At 49.6% G+C, this 27,484-nt stretch overlaps 1 protein-coding gene across 2 annotated transcripts; it reads right to left on the reverse strand.

Moving 5' to 3' along the window:
- Window positions 1–429: 429 nt before the first annotated feature.
- On the reverse strand, window positions 430–27,268 carry wdr32 (WD repeat domain 32). Of its 2 annotated transcripts, none has more exons than XM_071366959.1 (8): window positions 26,495–27,268; window positions 26,104–26,217; window positions 22,409–22,606; window positions 19,826–20,028; window positions 19,328–19,408; window positions 8,529–8,707; window positions 3,502–3,668; window positions 430–950 (listed from the first exon to the last, which is right to left on the reverse strand). In XM_071366959.1, the coding sequence occupies exons 1-8, from the start codon at window positions 26,971–26,973 to the stop codon at window positions 746–748; spliced, it is 1,626 nt and encodes a 541-aa protein (XP_071223060.1). In that variant the 5' UTR covers window positions 26,974–27,268; the 3' UTR covers window positions 430–745. The 2 variants fall into 2 exon arrangements, with proteins under 2 accessions (XP_071223060.1, XP_071223062.1); XM_071366961.1 differs by having other exon boundaries at window positions 467–950; window positions 8,562–8,707.
- Window positions 27,269–27,484: the final 216 nt, after the last annotated feature.

The following is a 27,484-nucleotide window of genomic DNA, read 5'->3' on the forward strand; positions in this document are numbered from 1 at the left end:
CCTATTCCTTATTATAGTGCACTACTTTAGACCAGGGCCCTATTCCCTATATAGTGCACTACTTTAGACCAGGGCCCTATTCCCTATATAGTGCACTACTTTAGACCAGAGCCCTATTCTCTATATAGTGCACTACTTTAGACCAGAGCCCTATTCTCTATATAGTGCACTACTTTAGACCAGGGCCCTATTCCCTATATAGTGCACTACTTTAGACCAGGGCCCTATTCCCTATATAGTGCACTACTTTAGACCAGAGCCCTATTCTCTATATAGTGCACTACTTTAGATCAGAGCCCTATTCCCTATATAGTGCACTACTTTAGACCAGGGCCCTATTCCCTATATAGTGCACTACTTTAGACCAGGGCCCTATTCCCTATATAGTGCACTACTTTAGACCAGAGCCCTATTCTCTATATAGTGCACTACTTTAGACCAGGGCCCTATTCCCTATATAGTGCACTACTTTAGACCAGGGCCCTATTCCCTATATAGTGCACTACTTTAGACCAGGGCCCTATTCCCTATATAGTGCACTACTTTAGACCAGAGCCCTATTCCCTATATAGTGCACTACTTTAGACCAGAGCCCTATTCCCTATATAGTGCACTACTTTAGACCAGAGCCCTATTCTCTATATAGTGCACTACTTTAGACCAGGGCCCTATTCCCTATATAGTGCACTACTTATGACCAGAGCCCATAGGGAATAGGGGGGGACCATTTGGGACAGCCCTGCGGTTAGAACCTGGGCTGGTACAGGGCGACGCGGCCACTGAGGCAGCCTGACGCCAGCTGGCAGTGGGTCGGGGAGAACTTGGTGGTGAGGACCACATCACTATGGGAGTAGATGGACCGGACCTCTCGGAGACAGCTGGTCTGGACGGGCAGGCAGTCAGACAGCTCCATACAGTTCTCATCGAAGGACAGCAGTCGTACTCCGTACCTATTGGGACGATACTTGATTACAAAAACTGAAAACTGTGTCCCAACACCAAATAGACCCCAATCCCTACACACTCGTGGAGATCAGAGATTTTATAGGCTAAGCAATACGACAATAAGTGCACCTTGCCCTCTGATAGGCTAAGCAATATGACAATAAGTGCCCCTTGGCCTCTGATAGGCTAAGCAATATGACAATAAGTGCACCTTGCCCTCTGATAGGCTAAGCAATATGACAATAAGTGCACCTTGCCCTCTGATAGGCTAAGCAATACGACAATAAGTGCCCCTTGCCCTCTGATAGGCTAAGCAATACGACAATAAGTGCCCCTTGCCCTCTGATAGGCTAAGCAATACGACAATAAGTGCCCCTTGCCCTCTGATAGGCTAAGCAATACGACAATAAGTGCCCCTTGCCCTCTGATAGGCTAAGCAATACGACAATAAGTGCACCTTGCCCTCTGATAGGTAGATGTTTAACCATATCGTTTATATATCATAATACTCTCTACCCGTAGGGGGAGCAGATGTCATAATACTCTCTACCCGTAGGGGGAGCAGATGTCATAATACTCTCTACCCGTAGGGGGAGCAGATGTCATAATACTCTCTACCCGTAGGGGGAGCAGATGTCATAATACTCCCTACCCGTAGGGGGAGCAGATGTCATAATACTCCCTACCCGTAGGGGGAGCAGATGTCATAATACTCTCTACCCGTAGGGGGAGCAGATGTCATAATACTCTCTACCCGTAGGGGGAGCAGATGTCATAATACTCTCTACCCGTAGGGGGAGCAGATGTCATAATACTCCCTACCCGTAGGGGGAGCAGATGTCATAATACTCTCTACCCGTAGGGGGAGCAGATGTCATAATACTCTCTACCCGTAGGGGGAGCAGATGTCATAATACTCTCTACCCGTAGGGGGAGCAGATGTCATAATACTCCCTACCCGTAGGGGGAGCAGATGTCATAATACTCCCTACCCGTAGGGGGAGCAGATGTCATAATACTCTCTACCCGTAGGGGGAGCAGATGTCATAATACTCTCTACCCGTAGGGGGAGCAGATGTCATAATACTCTCTACCCGTAGGGGGAGCAGATGTCATAATACTCTCTACCCGTAGGGGGAGCAGATGTCATAATACTCTCTACCCGTAGGGGGAGCAGATGTCATAATACTCCCTACCCGTAGGGGGAGCAGATGTCATAATACTCTCTACCCGTAGGGGGAGCAGATGTCATAATACTCTCTACCCGTAGGGGGAGCAGATGTCATAATACTCTCTACCCGTAGGGGGAGCAGATGTCATAATACTCCCTACCCGTAGGGGGAGCAGATGTCATAATACTCTCTACCCGTAGGGGGAGCAGATGTCATAATACTCCCTACCCGTAGGGGGAGCAGATGTCATAATACTCTCTACCCGTAGGGGGAGCAGATGTCATAATACTCTCTACCCGTAGGGGGAGCAGATGTCATAATACTCTCTACCCGTAGGGGGAGCAGATGTCATAATACTCTCTACCCGTAGGGGGAGCAGATGTCATAATACTCTCTACCCGTAGGGGGAGCAGATGTCATAATACTCTCTACCCGTAGGGGGAGCAGATGTCATAATACTCTCTACCCGTAGGGGGAGCAGATGTCATAATACTCTCTACCCGTAGGGGGAGCAGATGTCATAATACTCTCTACCCGTAGGGGGACCAGATGTCATAATACTCTCTACCCGTAGGGGGAGCAGATGTCATAATACTCTCTACCCGTAGGGGGACCAGATATCATAATACTCCCTACCCGTAGGGGGAGCAGATGTCATAATACTCTCTACCCGTAGGGGGACCAGATGTCATAATACTCTCTACCCGTAGGGGGAGCAGATGTCATAATACTCTCTACCCGTAGGGGGAGCAGATGTCATAATACTCTCTACCCGTAGGGGGAGCAGATGTCATAATACTCTCTACCCGTAGGGGGAGCAGATGTCATAATACTCTCTACCCGTAGGGGGAGCAGATGTCATAATACTCCCTACCCGTAGGGGGAGCAGATGTCATAATACTCTCTACCCGTAGGGGGAGCAGATGTCATAATACTCTCTACCCGTAGGGGGAGCAGATGTCATAATACTCTCTACCCGTAGGGGGAGCAGATGTCATAATACTCTCTACCCGTAGGGGGACCAGATGTCATAATACTCTCTACCCGTAGGGGGAGCAGATGTCATAATACTCTCTACCCGTAGGGGGAGCAGATGTCATAATACTCCCTACCCGTAGGGGGAGCAGATGTCATAATACTCTCTACCCGTAGGGGGAGCAGATATCATAATACTCTCTACCCGTAGGGGGAGCAGATGTCATAATACTCCCTACCCGTAGGGGGAGCAGATATCATAATACTCTCTACCCGTAGGGGGAGCAGATATCATAATACTCTCTACCCGTAGGGGGACCAGATGTCATAATACTCTCTACCCGTAGGGGGAGCAGATGTCATAATACTCCCTACCCGTAGGGGGAGCAGATGTCATAATACTCCCTACCCGTAGGGGGAGCAGATGAGCCGCCCGTCAGGACTGAAGCACAACTCCTTGATGTAGCCCCTCCCCACGTTAGCCTCCTCGATGTAGTGGGTCAGACGCAGAGAGCAGCGCGGGGAGACGGGGGGACGTGTGGGGGAGCCATCCTGGAACTCATACACACATGTCCACTGGAGAGGAGAGAGGGGGAGAGAGAAGGGGAAGGACAGAGGAATAGGGGAGGAAGAAGGGAGGGGGAGAGAAAGGATAACAGGAAGACAGAGGAAGAGTGGAGAAACAGAAGAGGGTTAGAGGCGAAACGTAACCTGTTCATCTACGCTGACAGACAGAGCATTAGAAAAGCATGTCCAAGTGCAATCTTACATGGACCACAAAGCCCTGGTGGAGATCTGAGAGGATTTGATTGGTTTAAGCAATAATGAAACGTCCACCTAGCCTATCAAAGGGCAAGCTGGAGCTACAGAGCCATCAGAAAGTATTCATACCCCTTTGACTTATTTCACATTTTGTTGTGTTACAGCCTGAATTAAAAAATAAACTCACCCATCTACACACAATAATGACAAAGTGAAAACCTGTTTTTAGAAATGTTAGCAAAATGATTGAAAATGAAATCCAGAAATATCGAATTTACATACGTATTTCACACAGCTCACTTCAACTTTGTTGAAGCACCTTTGGCAGCGATGACAGCTGTGAGTCTTTCTGGGTAAGTTTCTCTAAGATATTTCCACACCTGGATTGTGAAACATTTACCAATTATTTATTTTATTCTTCAAATTCTGTCTAATTGGTTGTTGATCATTGTTATGACAACCATTTTTCAGGTCTTACCATAGATTTAACTAGATTTACGTCAAAACTGTAACTCGTCCACCACCCAAAGTGTAATTAATAACTCCACCATGCTCAAAGGGATATTCAATGGTGTAAAGTACTTAAGTAAAAATACTTTAAAGTACTACTTAAGTTATTTTTTGGGGATATCTGTACTTGACTATTTATATTTTTGACAACTTTTACTCCATTACATTCCAAAAGAAAATAAAAGTACTTTTTACTCCATATATTTCCCCTGACACCCAGGGATGTTCTTTTGAATGCTTAGCAGGACAGGAAAATGGTCCAATTCACACACTTATCAAGAGAACATCCGTGGTCATCCCTACTGTCTCTGATCTGGAGGACTCACTAAACAGAGAACATCCCTGGTCATCCCTACTGCCTCTGATCTGGAGGACTCACTAAACAGAGAACATCCCTGGTCATCCCTACTGCCTCTGATCTGGAGGACTCACTAAACAGAGAACATCCCTGGTCATCCCTACTGCCTCTGATCTGGAGGATTCACTAAACAGAGAACATCCCTGGTCATCCCTACTGCCTCTGATCTGGAGGATTCACTAAACAGAGAACATCCCTGGTCATCCCTACTGCCTCTGATCTGGAGGATTCACTAAACAGAGAACATCCCTGGTCATCCCTACTGCCTCTGATCTGGAGGATTCACTAAACAGAGAACATCCCTGGTCATCCCTACGGTCTCTGATCTGGAGGACTCACTAAACAGAGAAAAGTGAAATTATTTATACTTTTCCTTTTGATACTTAAGGATATTTAAAACCAAATACTTTTAGACTTTTACTCAAGTCGTATTTTACTGGGTGATTTTCACTTTCACTTGAGTCATTTTCTATAGGGAAAGAACGCAGGCTCTAGAATGCCCTTCACACCAATCAGAAACAAGTATTCTACAATGCCATGGTATAATTGTAATGAATCATAACTTCACTTTGACATTATGGGGTTATTGTGTGTAGACCAGAGAGAAAAAAAATCTAAACTTAAATCAATTTTAAATTGAGGTTGTAACACAAAAAAGACTTTGGCGTTATGATAAAGAAGAATCATGAAGTAGATGTCGGGGAGGGGTGCGTGTTGACGTCGGGGAGGGGTGCGTGTTGACGTCGGGGAGGGGTGCGTGTTGACGTCGGGGAGGGGTGCGTGTTGACGTCGGGGGAGGGGTGCGTGTTGACGTCGGGGGAGGGGTGCGTGTTGACGTCGGGGGAGGGGTGCGTGTTGATGTCGGGGGAGGGGTGCGTGTTGATGTCGGGGAGCGGTGCGTGTTGACGTCGGGGGAGGGGTGCGTGTTGACGTCGGGGAGGGGTGCGTGTTGACGTCGGGGAGGGGTGCGTGTTGACGTCGGGGAGGGGTGCGTGTTGACGTCGGGGAGCGGTGCGTGTTGACGTCGGGGGAGGGGTGCGTGTTGACGTCGGGGAGCGGTGCGTGTTGACGTCGGGGAGGGGTGCGTGTTGACGTCGGGGAGGGGTGCGTGTTGACGTCGGGGAGGGGTGCGTGTTGACGTCGGGGAGCGGTGCGTGTAGATGTCGGGGGAGGGGTGCGTGTAGATGTCGGGGGAGCGGTGCGTGTAGACGTCGGGGAGGGGTGCGTGTTGATGTCGGGGAGGGGTGCGTGTTGACGTCGGGGGGAGGGGTGCGTGTAGACGTCGGGGGAGGGGTGCGTGTAGACGTCGGGGGAGGGGTGCGTGTTGACGTCGGGGAGCGGTGCGTGTTGACGTCGGGGAGCGGTGCGTGTTGACGTCGGGGAGGGGTGCGTGTTGACGTCGGGGAGGGGTGCGTGTTGACGTCGGGGAGCGGTGCGTGTTGACGTCGGGGAGCGGTGCGTGTTGACGTCGGGGAGCGGTGCGTGTTGACGTCGGGGGAGCGGTGCGTGTTGACGTCGGGGGAGCGGTGCGTGTTGACGTCGGGGAGCGGTGCGTGTTGATGTCGGGGAGCGGTGCGTGTTGACGTCGGGGAGCGGTGCGTGTTGACGTCGGGGAGCGGTGCGTGTTGACGTCGGGGAGCGGTGCGTGTTGACGTCGGGGAGCGGTGCGTGTTGACGTCGGGGAGCGGTGCGTGTTGACGTCGGGGGAGGGGTGCGTGTTGACGTCGGGGAGCGGTGCGTGTTGACGTCGGGGAGGGGTGCGTGTTGACGTCGGGGGAGCGGTGCGTGTTGATGTCGGGGGAGGGGTGCGTGTTGACGTCGGGGAGCGGTGCGTGTTGACGTCGGGGGAGCGGTGCGTGTTGACGTCGGGGAGCGGTGCGTGTTGACGTCGGGGAGCGGTGCGTGTTGACGTCGGGGAGGGGTGCGTGTTGACGTCGGGGAGGGGTGCGTGTTGACGTCGGGGAGGGGTGCGTGTTGACGTCGGGGAGGGGTGCGTGTTGACGTCGGGGAGGGGTGCGTGTTGACGTCGGGGAGCGGTGCGTGTAGATGTCGGGGGAGGGGTGCGTGTAGATGTCGGGGGAGCGGTGCGTGTAGACGTCGGGGAGGGGTGCGTGTTGATGTCGGGGAGGGGTGCGTGTAGACGTCGGGGGAGCGGTGCGTGTTGACGTCGGGGGAGGGGTGCGTGTTGACGTCGGGGGAGGGGTGCGTGTTGACGTCGGGGGAGGGGTGCGTGTTGACGTCGGGGGAGGGGTGCGTGTTGACGTCGGGGAGCGGTGCGTGTTGACGTCGGGGAGGGGTGCGTGTTGACGTCGGGGAGCGGTGCGTGTTGACGTCGGGGAGGGGTGCGTGTTGACGTCGGGGAGCGGTGCGTGTTGACGTCGGGGAGCGGTGCGTGTTGACGTCGGGGAGCGGTGCGTGTTGACGTCGGGGGAGGGGTGCGTGTTGACGTCGGGGGAGGGGTGCGTGTTGACGTCGGGGAGCGGTGCGTGTTGACGTCGGGGAGGGGTGCGTGTTGACGTCGGGGGAGCGGTGCGTGTTGATGTCGGGGGAGGGGTGCGTGTTGATGTCGGGGGAGCGGTGCGTGTTGACGTCGGGGAGCGGTGCGTGTTGACGTCGGGGAGCGGTGCGTGTTGACGTCGGGGAGCGGTGCGTGTTGACGTCGGGGAGCGGTGCGTGTTGACGTCGGGGAGCGGTGCGTGTTGACGTCGGGGAGCGGTGCGTGTTGACGTCGGGGAGCGGTGCGTGTTGACGTCGGGGAGCGGTGCGTGTTGACGTCGGGGAGCGGTGCGTGTTGACGTCGGGGAGCGGTGCGTGTTGACGTCGGGGAGCGGTGCGTGTTGACGTCGGGGAGCGGTGCGTGTTGACGTCGGGGAGCGGTGCGTGTTGACGTCGGGGGAGCGGTGCGTGTAGATGTCGGGGGAGGGGTGCGTGTTGATGTCGGGGAGCGGTGCGTGTTGACGTCGGGGAGCGGTGCGTGTTGACGTCGGGGAGCGGTGCGTGTTGACGTCGGGGAGGGGTGCGTGTTGATGTCGGGGAGCGGTGCGTGTTGATGTCGGGGGAGGGGTGCGTGTTGATGTCGGGGGAGGGGTGCGTGTTGATGTCGGGGAGCGGTGCGTGTTGACGTCGGGGAGCGGTGCGTGTTGACGTCGGGGGAGCGGTGCGTGTTGACGTCGGGGAGGGGTGCGTGTAGACGTCGGGGAGGGGTGCGTGTAGACGTCGGGGAGCGGTGCGTGTTGACGTCGGGGAGGGGTGCGTGTTGACGTCGGGGAGGGGTGCGTGTAGACGTCGGGGAGGGGTGCGTGTAGATGTCGGGGAGCGGTGCGTGTAGATGTCGGGGAGCGGTGCGTGTAGATGTCGGGGAGCGGTGCGTGTAGACGTCGGGGAGCGGTGCGTGTAGACGTCGGGGAGCGGTGCGTGTTGATGTCGGGGGAGCGGTGCGTGTTGATGTCGGGGGAGCGGTGCGTGTTGATGTCGGGGGAGCGGTGCGTGTTGATGTTGGGGGAGCGGTGCGTGTTGATGTCGGGGAGCGGTGCGTGTTGATGTCGGGGGAGCGGTGCGTGTTGATGTCGGGGGAGCGGTGCGTGTAGACGTCGGGGAGCGGTGCGTGTTGATGTCGGGGGAGCGGTGCGTGTTGATGTCGGGGGAGCGGTGCGTGTTGATGTCGGGGGAGCGGTGCGTGTTGATGTCGGGGGAGCGGTGCGTGTTGATGTCGGGGGAGCGGTGCGTGTTGATGTTGGGGAGCGGTGCGTGTTGATGTTGGGGGAGCGGTGCGTGTTGATGTCAATGTGCAGTGTGGTGAAATTTACCTCCTGGGGGTTTTGGGGGGTCAGGTGACTCACCTCCTGGTCATCCATGTTGGAGGAGCAGCGTATGAGGGCGGCCCAGCCTTTAGGGTGAAGCTGGAGAGAGGTGATGCAGTTCCCCCTGTCCCTCTCTCCTGGGATCTCTGGGGTCAACACCTCCAAGCTATTCCTGGGGGAGAGACCTGGGAGAGGGAAGGGGGGCAGCAACATGAAGTTACCACTACGGCTGGCACAATGACCTCATAGCCGTGTAGGTCTAACCCACAGTTATGGATGAAGACAGCAAAACACACACCCATTCTATTCCATATATTTCTATGGCAGCACACACAGTCAGGAGGAGAAAATATGAGTAGGAAAAAAAGGTTATTATTGTGACCGCGGCCAATTACAGTCATCCAAACTTCCATGACCGTCACAGCCTTAGTCAACACAACATTACTTAACATAGAGGGGGGAAGCAACAAAGCACACTGACAGTCAACTAGGGCTGACCCCATTTAGTCGACTGGTAAATTGTTTGGTCGACAGATTTCATTAGTGAAGCAGTCGCGATTATGAAACATGTTCATGGTGCACAAGACAGAGGCCGATTGGCTCCCGTCTCAGTGGACTGATCCCATTGCGGAGGCCGATTGGCTCCCGTCTCATTGGACTGATCCCATTGCGGAGGCCGATTGGCTCCCGTCTCAGTGGACTGATCCCATTGCGGAGGCCGATTGGCTCCCGTCTCATTGGACTGATCCCATTGCGGAGGCCGATTGGCTCCCGTCTCAGTGGACTGATCCCATTGCGGAGGCCGATTGGCTCCCGTCTCAGTGGACTGATCCCATTGCGGAGGCCGATTGGCTCCCGTCTCAGTGGACTGATCCCATTGCGGAGGCCGATTGGCTCCCGTCTCAGTGGACTGATCCCATTGCGGAGGCCGATTGGCCCCCGTCTCAGTGGACTGATCCCATTGCGGAGGCCGATTGGCTCCCGTCTCAGTGGACTGATCCCATTGCGGAGGCCGATTGGCTCCCGTCTCAGTGGACTGATCCCATTGCGAAGGCCACGGGGATGGCACAGACCATCACTCTAAGACATGTGATACTGAAATTGTATACGGTTATATTACGTAAGAACAATGGTCCAACACAAATAAATCTAATATTATTTTATAACAAATGCTCTTTCTCCCGCGTTGGATACAGTCGCCGTCTGCGGTTCTGAAGCGTAATCGTCAGGGCGCTGTAGAACTGGCCCCTTTCTCTTTGTTATAGTAGCAACCAGCAGATTGGGATTGAGGACAATGCGGCGGAGGCAGCAGAGATCAGGAAACAGCCTTTGCCTAATTGGTCAACAACAACAACAAAATGGGGAGAATATGGGGGAAACCCCATATTTAATGAGGTCTATAATCAATAGCCTTACTGTTCAATGTGCCTGGCTTTATAAATGATACATATATATCAACAGAAAGACAAACAGATCTTACTTCTGTTGCCTGTTTGTTTGTTATTATATATGAATAGAGTATTAGGTTAATAGCCTCCTTTGTCTGGATCTCCTCCTTATAGCAGCCTTGTAGAGCCACCATGTAGGCCTGCTCCTATAGCCTCCTTTGTCTGGATCTCCTCCTTATAGCAGCCTTGTAGAGCCACCATGTAGGCCTGCTCCTATAGCCTCCTTTGTCTGGATCTCCTCCTTATAGCAGCCTTGTAGAGCCACCATGGAGGCCTGCTCCTTTAGCCTCCTTTGTCTGGATCTCCTCCTTATAGCAGCCTTGTAGAGCCACCATGTAGGCCTGCTCCTATAGCCTCCTTTGTCTGGATCTCCTCCTTATAGCAGCCTTGTAGAGCCACCATGTAGGCCTGCTCCTATAGCCTCCTTTGTCTGGATCTCCTCCTTATAGCAGCCTTGTAGAGCCACCATGGAGGCCTGCTCCTATAGCCTCCTTTGTCTGGATCTCCTCCTTATAGCAGCCTTGTAGAGCCACCATGGAGGCCTGCTCCTATAGCCTCCTTTGTCTGGATCTCCTCCTTATAGCAGCCTTGTAGAGCCACCATGTAGGCCTGCTCCTATAGCCTCCTTTGTCTGGATCTCCTCCTTATAGCAGCCTTGTAGAGCCACCATGTAGCTGGAGGCCTGCTCCTATAGCCTCCTTTGTCTGGATCTCCTCCTTATAGCAGCCTTGTAGAGCCACCATGTAGCTGGAGGCCTGCTCCTATAGCCTCCTTTGTCTGGATCTCCTCCTTATAGCAGCCTTGTAGAGCCACCATGGAGGCCTGCTCCTATAGCCTCCTTTGTCTGGATCTCCTCCTTATAGCAGCCTTGTAGAGCCACCATGTAGGCCTGCTCCTATAGCCTCCTTTGTCTGGATCTCCTCCTTATAGCAGCCTTGTAGAGCCACCATGGAGGCCTGCTCCTATAGCCTCCTTTGTCTGGATCTCCAGTAGTTTCCACAACTAAGTCAAATGTCTTCACACATCTGACTTCCCCTTTCCCTCCTGAGCAACCAGTAAACATTCGCCCGTTTCCAGTTTATTTGTCACGTCCCCTGCATCCATTTTGCTGTCATGTTACGGTGTTCAGTTTATAACCAACGTATTGATGTGATTATGATAGGCTATAGGTCAGAGGCTATAGGTCAGTGGCTATAGGTCAGAGGCTATAGGTCAGAGGCTATAGGTCAGAGGCTATAGGTCAGTGGCTATAGGTCAGAGGCTATAGGTCAGAGGCCATAGGTCAGAGGCTATAGGTCAGAGGCTATAGGTCAGGGGCCATAGGTCAGAGGCTATAGGTCAGAGGCTATAGGTCAGAGGCTATAGGTCCGGCCCTATTGATCACATGCATGCGATGCTTACATGTATCACAAAGAGAGCAAGGGTTGAGGGAATATGGAACGTTTTTCCAAAACATTATTTCAGTAAGAGAACTTTTCAGTCAGAAACTAAATGGCTGTAATGATGTCTCAGCTTCAGCACGGACAGCGATATAAACACCTGCTGCCTGTTCGCTGCAGTGAGGAGGAAAGAGAGACAACGTGTGCCAGGCTGTCGTTGTTGTTGTTGTTTACACCATGTGACCATCAGGCTCTTCCTTGAGTCATGTGTGTCGTAGTTATTCAATCAAACCGTGTGCTTAAAGCATCAGATAACCTCAGTGCATATAGTTGATTGTATTCAAACACAGAGGGAGGGAGGGTGTGTGTGTGTATATATATAAATATATATATAAATAAATAAAACTAAGAAAAAAAGAAATGTTCTCTCACTGTCAACTGCATTTATTTTCAGCAAACTTAACATGTTTAAATATTTGTATGAACATAAGATTCAACAACAGACAAACTGACATGTGACTAACAGAAATGGAATAATGTGTCCCTGAACAAAGGGGGGGGTCAAAATCAAAAGTAACAGTCAGTATCTGGTGTGGCCACCAGCTGCATTAAGTACTGCAGTGCATCTCCTCATGGACTGTACCAGATTTGCCAGTTCTTGCTGTGAGATGTTACCCCACACTTCCACCAAGGCACCTGCAAGTTCCTGGATGTTTCTGGGGGGGAACGGCCCTAGCCCTCACCCTCCGATCCAACAGGTCCCAGACGTGCTCAATGGGATTGAGATCCCGTCTCTTATCTGGCCATGGCAGAACACTGACATTCCTGTCTTGCAGGAAGTCACGCACAGAACGAGCAGTATGGCTGGTTGCATTGTCATGCTGGAGAGTCATGTCAGGATGAGCCTGCAGGAAGGGTACCACATGAGGGAGGAGGATGTCTTCCCTGTAACGCACAGCATTGAGATTGCCTGCAATGACAACAAGCTCAGTCCGATGATGCTGTGACACACCGCCCCAGACCATGACAGACCCTCCACCTCCAAATCGATCCCGCTCCAGAGTACAGGCCTCGGTGTAACGCTCATTCCTTCGACGATAAACGCAAATCCGACCATCACCCCTGGTGAGACAAAACCGTGACTCATCAGTGAAGAGCACTTTTTGCCAGTCCTGTCTGGTCCAGCGATGGTGGGTTTGTGCCCATAGGCGACGTTGTTGCCGGTGATGTCTGGTGAGGACCTGCCTTACAACTGGCCTACAAGCCCTCAGTACAGCCTCTCTCAGCCTATTGAGGACAGTCTGAGCACTGATGGAGGGATTGTGCGTTCCTGGTGTAACCGGCCAGTTGTTGTTGCCATCCTGTACCTGTCCCGCAGGTGTGATGTTCGGATATACCGATCCTGTGCAGGTGTTGTTACACGTGGTCTGCCATTGCAAGGACGATCAACTGTCCGTCCTGTCTCCCTGTAGCGCTGTCTTAGGCGTCTCACAGTACGGACATGGCAATTTATTGCCTTGGCCACATCTGCAGTCCTCATGCCTCCTTGCAGCATGCCTAAGGCACGTTCACGCAGATGAGCAGGGACCCTGGGAATCTTTCTTTTGGTGTTTTTCAGAGTCAGTAGAAAGGCCCCTTTAGTGTGCTAAGTTTTCATAACTGTGACCTTAATTGCCTACCGTCTGTAAGCTGTTAGTGTCTTCACGACCGTTCCACAGGTGCATGTTCATTAATTGTTTATGGTTCATTGAACAAGCATGAGAAACAGTGTCTTACTCAGAAAAGAAAAGAAAAGTTTAAACCCTTTACAGTGAAGATCTGTGAAGTTATTTGCATTTTTACTAATTATCTTTGAAAGACAGGGTCCTGAAAAAGGGACGTTTCATTTTTTGTTGAGTTATAGAGTTGAAGTCGGAAGTTTACATACACTTAGGTTGGAGTCATTAAAACTTGTTTTTCAACCACTCCACAAATGTATTATTTACAAACTATAGTTTCGGCAAGTCGGTTAGAACATCTACTTTGTGCATGACAAGTCATTTTACCAAATATTGTTTACAGACAGATTATTTCACTTATAATTCACTGTATCACAATTCCAGTGGGTCAGAAGTTTACATACACTAAGTTGACTGTGCCTTTAAACAGCTTGGAAAATTTCAGAAAATGATGTCATGGCTTTAGAAGCTTCTGATAGGCTAATTGACATCATTTGAGTCAATTGGAGGTGTACCTATGGATGCATTTCAAGACCTACCTTCAATCTCAGTGCCTCTTTGCTTGACATCATGGGAAAATCAAAAGAAATCAGCCAAGACCTCAGAAAAAATATTTGACACCTCCACAATTCTGGTTCATCCTTGGGAGCAATTTCCAAACACCTGAAGGTACCACGTTCATCTGTACAAACAATAGTACACAAGTATAAACACCATGGGACCACGCAGCCGTCATACTGCTCAGGAAGGAGACGCGTTCTGTCTCCTAGAGATGAACGTACTTTGGTGAGAAAAGTGCAAATCAATCCCAGAACAACAGCAAAGGACCTTGTGAAGATGCTGGAAGAAACAGGTACAAAAGTATCTATATCCACAGTAAAACGAGTCCTATATCGACATAACCTGAAAGGCCGCTCAGCAAGGAAGAAGCCACTGCTCCAAAACCACCATAAAAAAAGCCAGACTACAGTTTGCAACTGCACATGGGGACAAATATCGTACTTTTTGGAGAAATGTCCTCTGGTCTGATGAAACAAAAATAGAACTGTTTGGCCATAATGACCATCGTTATTTTTGGAGGAAAATGGGGGACGCTTGCAAGCCGAAGAACACCAACCCAACCGTGAAGCACGGGGGTGGCAGCATCATGTTGTGGTGGTGCTTTGCTGCAGGAGGGACTGGTGCACTTCACAAAATAGATGGCATCATGAGGAAGAAAAATTATGTGGATATATTGAAGCAACATCTCAAGACATCAGTCAGGAAGTTAAAGCTTGGTCGCAAATGGGTCTTCAAAATGGTCAATGACCCCAAGCATACTTCCAAAGTTGTGGCAAAATGGCTTAAGGACAACAAAGTCAAGGTATTGGAGCGGCCATCACAAAGCCCTGACCTCAATCCCATAGAACATTTGTGGGCAGAACTGAAAAAGTGTGTGCGAGCAAGGAGGCCTACAAACATGACCCAGTTATACCAGCTCTGTCAGGAGGAATGGGACAAAATTCACCCAACTTATTGTGGGAAGCTTGTGGAAGGCTACCCTAAACGTTTGACCCAAGTTAAACAATTTAAAGGCAATGCTACCAAATACTAATTGAGTGTATGTAAACTTCTGATCCACTGGGAATGTGATGAAAGAAATAAAAGCTGAAATAAATCATTCTCTCCACTATTATTCTGACATTTCACATTCTTAAAATAAAGTGGTGATCCTACCTGACCTAAGACAGGGGATTTTTACTAGGATTAAATGTCAGGAATTGTGGAAAAACTGAGTTTAAAATGTATTTGGCTAAGGTGTATGTAAACTTCAAACTTCAACTGTGTGCGTGTGTATATATATATTATTTATTTACTATATATATATATATATAGTAAATAAAAGTTGAAACAATTTTGACCAATCGATTAATCGAAAAAACAGGGCAACCAATATATTTTTCTTCGCCAGGCCCTACAGTCAACATAACAGCTCTGAAGTCAACCCTATGGAAGGACAATATCCCAGAGTGAAGACTATAAAATCATCATGTAGATCACAGAACACTACAACACTGGATCAATGAGTTAAACAGACAACTTGTCTAAATAGTGTGGAATAACGTATTTTTTTTAGAAAGATAATGTTGAAATGGGTCTAAAAACACAGATCTGTTTAACTTTCTTATTTACTAAATCAATAGTTATTTCAGGGGACGGCAGGTAGCCTAGTGGTTAGAGTGTAGAGGCGGCAGGTAGCCTAGTGGTTAGAGTGTAGAGGTGGCAGGTAGCCTAGTGGTTAGAGTGTAGAGGTGGCAGGTAGCCTAGTGGTTAGAGTGTAGAGGTGGCAGGTAGCCTAGTGGTTAGAGTGTAGAGGTGGCAGGTAGCCTAGTGGTTAGAGTGTAGAGGTGGCAGGTAGCCTAGTGGTTAGAGTGTAGAGGTGGCAGGTAGCCTAGTGGTTAGAGTGTAGAGGTGGCAGGTAGCCTAGTGGTTAGAGTGTAGAGATGGCAGGTAGCCTAGTGGTTAGAGTGTAGGGGCGGCAGGTAGCCTAGTGGTTAGAGTGTAGAGGCGGCAGGTAGCCTAGTGGTTAGAGTGTAGAGGCGGCAGGTAGCCTAGCGGTTAGAGTGTAGAGGCGGCAGGTAGCCTAGTGGTTAGAGTGTAGAGGTGGCAGGTAGCCTAGTGGTTAGAGTGTAGGGGTGGCAGGTAGCCTAGTGGTTAGAGTGTAGAGGCGGCAGGTAGACTAGTGGTTAGAGTGTAGAGGCGGCAGGTAGTCTATTGGTTAGAGTGTAGAGGCGGCAGGTAGCCTAGTGGTTAGAGTGTAGAGGCGGCAGGTAGCCTAGTGGTTAGAGTGTAGAGGCGGCAGGTAGTCTATTGGTTAGAGTGTAGGGGGGCAGGTAGTCTATTGGTTAGAGTGTAGGGGCGGCAGGTAGCCTAGTGGTTAGAGTGTAGAGGCGGCAGGTAGCCTAGTGGTTAGAGTGTAGAGGCGGCAGGTAGCCTAGTGGTTAGAGTGTAGGGGCGGCAGGTAGCCTAGTGGTTAGAGTGTAGGGGCGGCAGGTAGCCTAGTGGTTAGAGTGTAGAGGCGGCAGGTAGCCTAGTGGTTAGAGTGTAGAGGTGGCAGGTAGCCTAGTGGTTAGAGTGTAGGGGGGCAGGTAGTCTATTGGTTAGAGTGTAGGGGGGCAGGTAGTCTATTGGTTAGAGTGTAGGGGCGGCAGGTAGCCTAGTGGTTAGAGTGTAGAGGCGGCAGGTAGCCTAGTGGTTAGAGTGTAGGGGCGGCAGGTAGCCTAGTGGTTAGAGTGTAGGGGCGGCAGGTAGCCTAGTGGTTAGAGTGTAGGGGCGGCAGGTAGCCTAGTGGTTAGAGTGTAGGGGCGGCAGGTAGCCTAGTGGTTAGAGTGTAGGGGCGGCAGGTAGCCTAGTGGTTAGAGTGTAGGGGCGGCAGGTAGCCTAGTGGTTAGAGTGTAGGGGCGGCAGGTAGCCTAGTGGTTAGAGTGTAGGGGCGGCAGGTAGCCTAGTGGTTAGAGTGTAGGGGCGGCAGGTAGCCTAGTGGTTAGAGTGTAGAGGAGGCAGGTAGCCTAGTGGTTAGAGTGTAGGGGCGGCAGGTAGCCTAGTGGTTAGAGTGTAGAGGCGGCAGGTAGCCTAGTGGTTAGAGTGTAGAGGTGGCAGCGTAGCCTAGTGGTTAGAGTGTAGAGGTGGCAGGTAGCCTAGTGGTTAGAGTGTAGAGGCGGCAGGTAGCCTAGTGGTTAGAGTGTAGAGGTGGCAGCGTAGCCTAGTGGTTAGAGTGTAGAGGTGGCAGGTAGCCTAGTGGTTAGAGTGTAGAGGCGGCAGGTAGCCTAGTGGTTAGAGTGTAGAGGTGGCAGCTAGCCTAGTGGTTAGAGTGTAGAGGTGGCAGCGTAGCCTAGTGGTTAGAGTGTAGAGGTGGCAGGTAGCCTAGTGGTTAGAGTGTAGAGGAGGCAGGTAGCCTAGTGGTTAGAGTGTAGGGGCGGCAGGTAGCCTAGTGGTTAGAGTGTAGAGGCGGCAGGTAGCCTAGTGGTTAGAGTGTAGAGGCGGCAGGTAGCCTAGTGGTTAGAGTGTAGAGGCGGCAGGTAGCCTAGTGGTTAGAGGCGGCAGGTAGCCTAGTGGTTAGAGTGTAGAGGCGGCAGGTAGCCTAGTGGTTAGAGTGTAGAGGCGGCAGGTAGCCTAGTGTTTAGAGTGTAGGGGCGGCAGGTAGCCTAGTGGTTAGAGTGTAGGGGCGGCAGGTAGCCTAGTGGTTAGAGTGTAGGGGTGGCAGGTAGCCTAGTGGTTAGAGTGGAGGGGTGGCAGGTAGCCTAGTGGTTAGAGTGTAGAGGAGGCAGCGTAGCCTAGTGGTTAGAGTGTAGAGGCGGCAGGTAGCCTAGTGGTTAGAGTGTAGAGGTGGCAGGTAGCCTAGTGGTTAGAGTGTTGGACTAGTAACCGTAAGGTTGCAAGACCGAATCCCTGAGTTAAATAAAGGGAAAATAAAATAAAAAATGTTTATCAAAACAATTGCTGGCCAACTCATTGATCCTGCGTTATACTATACCCTTCTGTCAACAGTGACAGTCTAATCACAGTTCACATCTCCTGATCGATGCCATGGTCTATTGATCAGCTGTTAGGTAGCTGACAAACATACAATCCATGGTGGAGCAATTTATTGATGAGCCACCAACGGAATGAGACCAGGTTTGTGGAATCTAGCTCCAACTACATTGATTCTCCCAAGATCAATACTTATATATATAATGAAACGCTAACCTTGTAACTATGCTCGTCTTTTGTCTTTGAGGAAATCTACACTTTTTCAATAAATGTTAATCAAATACAACCTCGGACATTTTTTTAAAAGTATTGTTCTTGGGAAAAAGTTCCTTGAGGATTTCTTCTTGGAAATGTACTTAACTTTAGGACAGCGAAACGCTCGTCTTGTGACGAATGGATATAGTAACGTAAACTATTGTACTACAATTGTACGGACCGAGTCGATGTACGAGTTTACGTTACTTTTGTAACCATTAACGTATTCTTGCACCACAGACAGTTGGTTACCGGACATTTAGATACAGCAAGAAAACTGATTAAAAAGCGCATTATCTAGCTAGCTAGTAATTAACAATATATTACCATATTCTAGAAGTGTTAAAAAAATAAAATAACGTAAACTCGTACATCGCCTTGGTCCGTACAATTGCCCTTATTTTAGCTCCCCAAAAACGTAATACTTCCAGATCAACTGTAATGTCAATACCAATGTAAAGCACAATTTCTCCCCTTTCCAACATTATCAATTACATGACCTAAACGCTGCCCGTTTCTGCATAATTCAAGCAGGCAATGAGTCCCGTCGGGTCTTTTTAAAAATGGCGGGTGGGGAAGCGAAACTAATGCGTGAGAAGGAGAGAAGTTGTGGGAAATTTGCTTTTTTCCCCACTCGATCTGTCCAACTTATCGCCTCTAAAATGTAAATAAAACACTATAAAGAGTTTATATAATGTGTCATTACATATCTTTTTGAAGGTTTGTGTCGAATTTGAAATCGGGTTTTAGGGCGGTGCTAAAGTGATCTTAGAAGTAAACAGCGGCTTTGAGAATGATGATCGCATGCAATGATGACGCAAAAAGTGACTAGGTATCCCCCCCTTACCCACGTCACTGTCCATTTCTTGTATTTAAACGATGAGAGAAGTGCTACACCTGGTGGAGAGAGATTGTAAGACAAAAATAGTTGCTTTATGCGTGCTGTATGTTATGACATGACACGTCAAGATGTAACGGAGGGTCAGTTTTTTTCAACTTTTCTCCAATACTATAGAGCCATTACCATGTCGATCAACGCTTGAATAGAAACCTAGTTAACACCCCCGATGTTGAAGTCAACACAGTCGCTACAGTCCCATTAGTTTTCTTTGTAGCCTCCTTTGAATGTCGCGGTTGCGCACATTTGTACGGAATGGGGTGAGTTTACGTTAGCGTTAGCTCGTCAGTTTGCAAAGAACAACTTGGCTAACGTTAACGTCATTAGCTATATTGTCCTACAAGAGACTTGTGTCTGAATGGTTGTCCTACAAGAGACTTGTGTCTGAATGGTTGTCCTACAAGAGACTTGTGTCTGAATGGTTGTCCTACAAGAGACTTGTGTCTGAATGGTTGTCCTACAAGAGACTTGTGTCTGAATGGTTGTCCTACAAGAGACTTGTGTCTGAATGGTTGTCCTACAAGAGACTTGTGTCTGAATGGTTGTCCTACAAGAGACTTGTGTCTAAAGTAAGCCCAGCATGCCTCTAACTGACCTTCTCTGTGAGGGTGGATCTTGCTGGAGTCGTTACCCTGTCGAGGAGCTCCACTTGACCTCGATGCAGACGCTGAGCCATCTAGAGACAGATTCACAATAAATCACCTGAGCTGTGAGAGGTGATGATGATGTGGGGGGGGGGGGGGGGGGTGAAGCAGCACCTCACCTGAGCTGTGAGAGGTGATGATTGAGGGGAGGGGGGGGGGTCTCACCTGAGCTGAGGGGGGTGAGGATGGGGTGGTACAGTGACAGGGTCTCACCTGAGCTGAGGATGGGGTGGTGCAGTGACAGGGTCTCACCTGAGCTGAGGATGGGGTGGTGCAGTGACAGGGTCTCACCTGAGCTGAGGATGGGGTGGTGCAGTGACAGGGTCTCACCTGAGCTGAGGATGGGGTGGTGCAGTGACAGGGTCTCACCTGAGCTGAGGGGGGCGAGGATGGGGGGGGGGTCTCACCTGAGCTGAGGGGGGTGAGGATGGGGGGGGGGAGGGTCTCACCTGAGCTGAGGGGGGTGCGTCTGGCCCGCAGCATGCGGTAGCTGCCCACCTCCAGAGACTGTGTGAGGTCCAGGTCATGGAGGATCAGCAGGTAACCCGATGACGTGGAGATCAACATCTTGGAGCAGTCTGGAGTCAGACGCATCCTCATCAGGTAGCGCGTGTGGAAGAACTTCTTGTGGGGGCAGCCATCCTCTGTAAACCTACAGAGTAGAGGAGAGAAGAAGAGTCAGCCATCCTCTGTAAACCTACAGAGTAGAGGAGAGAAGAAGAGTCAGCCATCCTCTGTAAACCTACAGAGTAGAGGAGAGAAGAAGAGTCAGCCATCCTCTGTAAACCTACAGAGTAGAGGAGAGAAGAAGAGTCAGCCATCCTCTGTAAACCTACAGAGTAGAGGAGAGAAGAAGAGTCAGCCATCCTCTGTAAACCTACAGAGTAGAGGAGAGAAGAAGAGTCAGCCATCCTCTGTAAACCTACAGAGTAGAGGAGAGAAGAAGAGTCAGCCATCCTCTGTAAACCTACAGGTAGAGGAGAGAAGAAGAGTCAGCCATCCTCTGTAAACCTACAGAGTAGAGGAGAGAAGAAGAGTCAGCCATCCTCTGTAAACCTACAGGTAGAGGAGAGAAGAAGAGTCAGCCATCCTCTGTAAACCTACAGAGTAGAGGAGAGAAGAAGAGTCAGCCATCCTCTGTAAACCTACAGAGTAGAGGAGAGAAGAAGAGTCAGCCATCCTCTGTAAACCTACAGAGTAGAGGAGAGAAGAAGAGTCAGCCATCCTCTGTAAACCTACAGAGTAGAGGAGAGAAGAAGAGTAAGCCATCCTCTGTAAACCTACAGGTAGAGGAGAGAAGAAGAGTCAGCCATCCTCTGTAAACCTACAGAGTAGAGGAGAGAAGAAGAGTCAGCCATCCTCTGTAAACCTACAGGTAGAGGAGAGAAGAAGAGTCAGCCATCCTCTGTAAACCTACAGAGTAGAGGAGAGAAGAAGAGTCAGCCATCCTCTGTAAACCTACAGGTAGAGGAGAGAAGAAGAGTCAGCCATCCTCTGTAAACCTACAGAGTAGAGGAGAGAAGAAGAGTCAGCCATCCTCTGTAAACCTACAGAGTAGAGGAGAGAAGAAGAGTCAGCCATCCTCTGTAAACCTACAGAGTAGAGGAGAGAAGAAGAGTCAGCCATCCTCTGTAAACCTACAGAGTAGAGGAGAGAAGAAGAGTCAGCCATCCTCTGTAAACCTACAGGTAGAGGAGAGAAGAAGAAGAGTCAGCCATCCTCTGTAAACCTACAGGTAGAGGAGAGAAGAAGAGTCAGCCATCCTCTGTAAACCTACAGGTAGAGGAGAGAAGAAGAAGAGTCAGCCACCCTCTGTAAACCTACAGGTAGAGGAGAGAAGAAGAAGAGTCAGCCACCCTCTGTAAACCTACAGGTAGAGGAGAGAAGAAGAGTCAGCCATCCTCTGTAAACCTACAGAGTAGAGGAGAGAAGAAGAGTCAGCCATCCTCTGTAAACCTACAGAGTAGAGGAGAGAAGAAGAGTCAGCCATCCTCTGTCAACCTACAGAGTAGAGGAGAGAAGAAGAGTCAGCCATCCTCTGTCAACCTACAGAGTAGAGGAGAGAAGAAGAAGAGTCAGCCATCCTCTGTCAACCTACAGAGTAGAGGAGAGAAGAAGAAGAGTCAGCCATCCTCTGTCAACCTACAGAGTAGAGGAGAGAAGAAGAAGAGTCAGCCATCCTCTGTAAACCTACAGGTAGAGGAGAGAAGAAGAGTCAGCCATCCTCTGTAAACCTACAGGTAGAGGAGAGAAGAAGAGTCAGCCACCCTCTGTAAACCTACAGTCAGAGGAGAGAAGAAGAGTCAGCCATCCTCTGTCAACCTACAGGTAGAGGAGAGAAGAAGAGTCAGCCATCCTCTGTCAACCTACAGAGTAGAGGAGAGAAGAAGAGTCAGCCATCCTCTGTCAACCTACAGGTAGAGGAGAGAAGAAGAGTCAGCCACCCTCTGTAAACCTACAGGTAGAGGAGAGAAGAAGAGTCAGCCACCCTCTGTAAACCTACAGGTAGAGGAGAGAAAAAGAGTCAGCCACCCTCTGTCAACCTACAGAGTAGAGGAGAGAAGAAGAGTCAGGGCCTGCATCCTAAATGGCACCCAGCGTATTCCCTAAATAGGGCACTCCTTTTGACCAGAAACCTATGGTAGTACACTATATAGAGAATAGCATGCCATTTGGGACACACCCTCAGGCTGTCTGTTGTGCAAACACTGGCCTACCACCGATAGCACCGGCCTACCACCGATAGCACCGGCCTGTCACCGATAGCACCGGCCTGTCACCGATAGCACCGGCCTACCACCGATAGCACCGGCCTACCACCGATAACGCTGACAGAATACAATCTCATTGTGTTATTCTTAGTATATTCTAAAACAGAAACAGGGAAATCAAAACATTATTATGAAAGTCAACTTAATAATTAAACATGCTGTAGTGGAAACGTGTATACGCATTGACACACACACACACACACACACACACACACACACACACACACACACACACACACACACACACACACACACACCTACCTGTTGGTGTCCCAGGTGATGACGTTGCCGTCAAAGCCAGAGGTGACAAGGAGTCGTGTGTTGGTGTCGTACTCGATGTTCTTGACCCAGCTGGCGTGACCGTGCAGCGAACACACTTTAGAGTTGAGCTTCCTCAGGTCCCACAGAGCTATGGTGGTGTCATCCGAGCACGTGGCAAACAGACGGTTGTCCAGAAACCTGTAAAGAGAAGAGCAGAACGTACATTATAATAACAAGAGCGTACGTAGGTGATTCCTTGCCTCCTAATTCCTTGCCTCCTAATTCCTTGCCTCCTAATTCCTTGCCTCCTAATTCCTTGCCTCCTTCTCAACCGTATTGGAGGAGAAGGTCCAGGGTCCCTCCCCTCAGACCTTATCGTCTAATGTGTTTTGAAACAGACGCAAAAGAGAAAGGAATCCAGCTTGGATTCATTGAGATAGACATGTAGACCAAGTTAACAAACTGATCACTTCAAATCCCACCGTACCTTCTCCGCTGTGCAATCTGGTTTCTGAGCTGGTCACGGGTGCACCTCTGCCACGCTCAAGGTCCTAAACGATATCATAACCGCCATCGCTAAACGACAGTATTGTGCAGCTGTATTCATCGACCTGGCCAAGGCTTTCGACTCTGTCAATCACCGTATTCTTATCGGCAGACTCATTAGCCTTGGTTATTCAAATGACTGCCTCGCTTGGTTCACCAACTACTTCTCTGATAGAGTTCAGTGTGTCAAATCGGAGGGCCTGTTGTCCGGACCTCAGGCAGTCTCTATGGGGGTACCACAGGGTTCAATTCTCAGGCCGACTCTCTTCTCTGTATACATCAATGATGTCGCTCTTGCTGCTGGTGATTCTCTGATCCACCTCTACGCAGACGACACCATTCTGTATACTTCTGGCCCCTTCTTTAAACACTGTGTTAACTCACCTCCAGACGAGCTTCAATGCCATACAACACTCCTTCCGTGGCCTCCAAATGCTTCTAAATGCCAGTAAAACTAAATGCATGCTCTTCAACCGATTGCTGCCCGCATCCACCCGCCCGTCCAGCATCATTACTCTGGACGGTTGGGACTTAGAATATGTGGACAACTACCTAGGTGTCTGGTTAGACTGTAAACTCTCCTTCCAGAATCACATTAAGCATCTCCAATCCAAAATTAAATCTAGAATCGGCTTCCTATTTCACAACAAAGCCTCCTTCACTCATGCTGCCAAAAATACCCTCGTAAAACTGACTATCCTACCGATCCTCGACTTCGGCGATGTCATTTACAAAATATCCTCCAACACTCTACTCAGCAAATTGGATGCAGTCTATCACAGTGCCATCCGTTTTGTCACCAAAGCCCCATATACTAACCACCACTGCGACCTGTACGCTCTCGTTGGTTGGCCCTCGCTTCATACTCGTCATCAAACCCACTGGCTACAGGTCATCTACAAGACCCTGCTAGGTAAAGCCCGCCTTATCTCAGCTCACTGGTCACCATAGCAGCACCCATCCGTAGCACGCGCTCCAGCAGGTATATCTCTCTGGTCACCCCCAAAGCCAACACCTCGTTTGGCCGCCTTTCCTTCCAGTTCTCTGCTGCCAATGACTGGAACGAATTGCAAAAATCACTGAAGCTGGAGACTCATATCTCCCTCACTAGCTTTAAACATCAGCTGTCAAAGCAGCTTACCGATCGCTGCAGCTGTACATAGCCCATCTGTAAATAGCACACCCAATCTACCTACCTCATCCCCATATTGTTTTTATCTACTTTCTGCTCTTTTGCACACCAGTATCTCTACCTGCACATCATCATCTGCTCATCTATCACTCCAGTGTTCATTTGCTAAATTGTAATTACTTCACCACTATGGCCTATGTAATTTTATTTTCTATTGTATTATTGACTGTACACTTGTTTATTCCATGTGTAACTCTGTGTTGTTGTATGTGTCACACTGCTTTGCTTTATCTTGGCCAGGTCGCAATTGTAAATGAGAACTTGTTCTCAACTGGCCTACCTGGTTAAATAAAGGGGAAATAAATAAAATATATATATTTTTTAAATCCTAGGATGTCATAGCAGTCTAGATATAGCCATGTATCAGAGCCTTGAGCAGACCTAGGGAGAGTACAAACAGGACAAACAGCACGCACGCACGGACGGACGGAAAGACAGACAGACAGACAGACAGACAGCCAGCCATGAGGAGGCGTGGGAACAGCTAGCAGTAGCTCTGGTCCAGGGAGTTTATGTGTCCTGCTCAAGGCTTAGCATCAGCTAGTCACATGGAAAAGCCCTGGACCAGAGATAGGGAACATCCAGCTAGCATACCTGACGATACAGACAGGAGAGAACAAATACAAACCTTTCCTTGGGGACCCACATTCATTTTGATTTTTTTTTGTAGCCCTGAACTAGTAGACAAGGGCTTGCTAACTAGTAGACACGGGCTTGATAACTAGTAGACACGGGCTTGCTAGCTAGTAGACAAGGGCTTGCTAGCTAGTAGACAAGGGCTTGCTAGCTAGTAGACAAGGGCTTGCTAGCTAGTAGACACGGGCTTGCTAGCTAGTAGACACGGGCTTGCTAGCTAGTAGACACGGGCTTGCTAGCTAGTAGACACGGGCTTGCTAGCTAGTAGACAAGGGCTTGCTAGCTAGTAGACAAGGGCTTGCTAGCTAGTAGACAAGGGCTTGCTAGCTAGTAGACAAGGGCTTGCTAGCTAGTAGACAAGGGCTTGCTAGCTAGTAGACAAGGGCTTGCTAGCTAGTAGACAAGGGCTTGCTAGCTAGTAGACAAGGGCTTGCTAGCTAGTAGACAAGGGCTTGCTAACTAGTAGACAAGGGCTTGCTAACTAGTAGACAAGGGCTTGCTAACTAGTAGACAAGGGCTTGCTAGCTACTAGACAAGGGCTTGCTAGCTACTAGACAAGGGCTTGCTAGCTACTAGACAAGGGCTTGCTAGCTACTAGACAAGGGCTTGCTAACTACTAGACAAGGGCTTGCTAACTACTAGACAAGGGCTTGCTAACTACTAGACAAGGGCTTGCTAACTACTAGACAAGGGCTTGCTAACTACTAGACAAGGGCTTGCTAACTACTAGACAAGGGCTTAACTAGTAGACAAGGGCTTAACTAGTAGACAAGGGCTTGATAACTAACTAGTTGACAAGTTGAATGTGGTGTGATAACTCTGGAAGAGTTAAAACAGATGGACCGCCTGGGTGTACCCGAGGAGAGGTTTGAGAAAGGCTGGGGTAGAGAACACCCGCCCCAGGATCTGGGCGTTAGCGACGTCGGCGATGAATATGAGGTGCCTCCTTTAAAGGCCCATGAAACTCCGATTCAAACTGCCATTAGACAGCGCTGCAAGTGTTATAATGTCAAAAATGTCTGACCCCCGCCTGGCTGTAATGATTGATTGCTGTTGTGCTGAATAGGCACATTTTTGTGTGGTTGTAAATGTTTACTTAGCCATTCTCTGGAAGTACATGTCAGCCATAAATGATCCTCGTTGCTCAGCGAAACTCTCTATTTGGTAAATAACTAACATAGTTGGACATAAAGCTTGCAAAGCTGTCTAATGGGAGTTTGAATCTGAGCTTCCCAGGGTGTTTGAGAGAGGAGACACGTCATACTCATCGTCGACATCTCTAAACGCCCAGATACCGGGGCAGAGAACACGTCTATGGTACCTGATGTTATTGACACAGTCTTCATGGGCCTCCACCAGGGTCTTGATGTGCTTGGAAGAGATGGGATCGAACAGGAGAACCTCTGTCTGCTCACAGGCCACTGTCAGGACAGACCTGAGGAGGGGTGGGATATAAGGTCACAACAACAGGCCAAGTCTGTATTATGTTTCATGTGGACCCCAGGAAGAATAGCTGCTGCTTTTGCAACAACTAATCCTAATTCAATACCAAAATACCTCGCCTAGGTCAACTTGTGTAATGTAAAAAGGTCTGTCTGTGGATTGTGACTACTGATCATACAACTTAACTAGCTTTCCTATTACGCAAATATGGATAAAACTTCTGGCTAAAAATGGACAAACACGTAACATCCATTTCCTCCTGTCCTTACCCGTCGGGGGAGTATTCCAAATTAAACACTGCGCCATGAGTTTGGGTACTGAGGTTGACCGAGTCTGCAGCCGGACTCATGGAAAAATACAAGTTCGTCATTGTCCTAAAGTTATCCCTAGATGGATCCACGAACAGCCCTCTCCTTATAGTCCTGCTCTGTAGCATGGAGAACAGGCTGTTGGAGCTACTCTCAACCGAACCAGGGCCAGCCATAGAGGTACCCCCCTGCCCCGAGGCGCCTTGTACATTCGGCTGACACCGGGGATTGTCCTCCGCGGGTGCAAAATCCGCCCTGGAGCTTCTCGGGTTAGCACTTGCCTCCTCTCGGCTGCTCTGCGGAGGACGCGCCGGTGTCTTGCCTTCATCGGCGGAGTCATCTGTCTGGGGGTCCTGTTCCTTGTCCGACACCCTGCTGCTGCTAGACCTGTCCTGCGACTCATCCGGGTCCACGCTGTCGCTCTGCTGCTCCGAGCTCATTGTGGCTGTTATCGCCAACGGGTGCCTGTACAGGCCCCTTGTTTCACAGATAGTGTCTCGGTTCAACAACCAATTGTGCAACTATTGTATGCCGAATACACCTACCTCTACTCCGTTAAGACAATCGCGCCCCAAAAAACGTGAGTGGAATTTCACGAAACTAGACAGAGACGGAATTGCTATTTGATGTAGCTAACCACACAAAACTGGAGCAAAATAAACCAAGTGCTGTGACGGAGTTCAGCTTCCTTCTCCTTCTTCCGTGGAATTTCAGTGGTCAAAACTAAGATAATAAATTGGATACCTCCACCTAGTGGACATAGTTATACTTTCATTTCATTAAACAGTTCCATATGCAAAAATCTAAATCAAATGTAATTTGTCACGAACACCGAATATAACGGACTTAACCGTGACATGCTACTTTACGAGTTCTTCCCAACGATGCAAAATAAAAAATAAAAATATTACAAATAAAAAAAAGTAACACAAGAATGGAGCTTTATACAGG

This window comes from Salvelinus alpinus, chromosome 25, assembly GCF_045679555.1.
Source record: "Salvelinus alpinus chromosome 25, SLU_Salpinus.1, whole genome shotgun sequence".
Lineage (NCBI taxonomy): Eukaryota > Metazoa > Chordata > Actinopteri > Salmoniformes > Salmonidae > Salvelinus > Salvelinus alpinus.

What these genes read in the sequence shown, in the direction of transcription:
- wdr32 (XM_071366959.1), bottom strand. Translation starts at nt 26,973, where the DNA reads ATGAGCTCGGAGCAGCAGAGCGACAGCGTGGACCCGGATGAGTCGCAG. An exon ending in GATCCACCCTCACAGAGAAG is followed by an intron (nt 8,708 to 19,327) that starts GTCAGTTAGAGG and finishes TCCCTCTCCCAG; the next exon opens with GTCTCTCCCCCAGGAATAGC. An exon ending in CTCATCTGCTCCCCCTACGG is followed by an intron (nt 951 to 3,501) that starts GTAGGGAGTATT and finishes TCGTCCCAATAG; the next exon opens with GTACGGAGTACGACTGCTGT.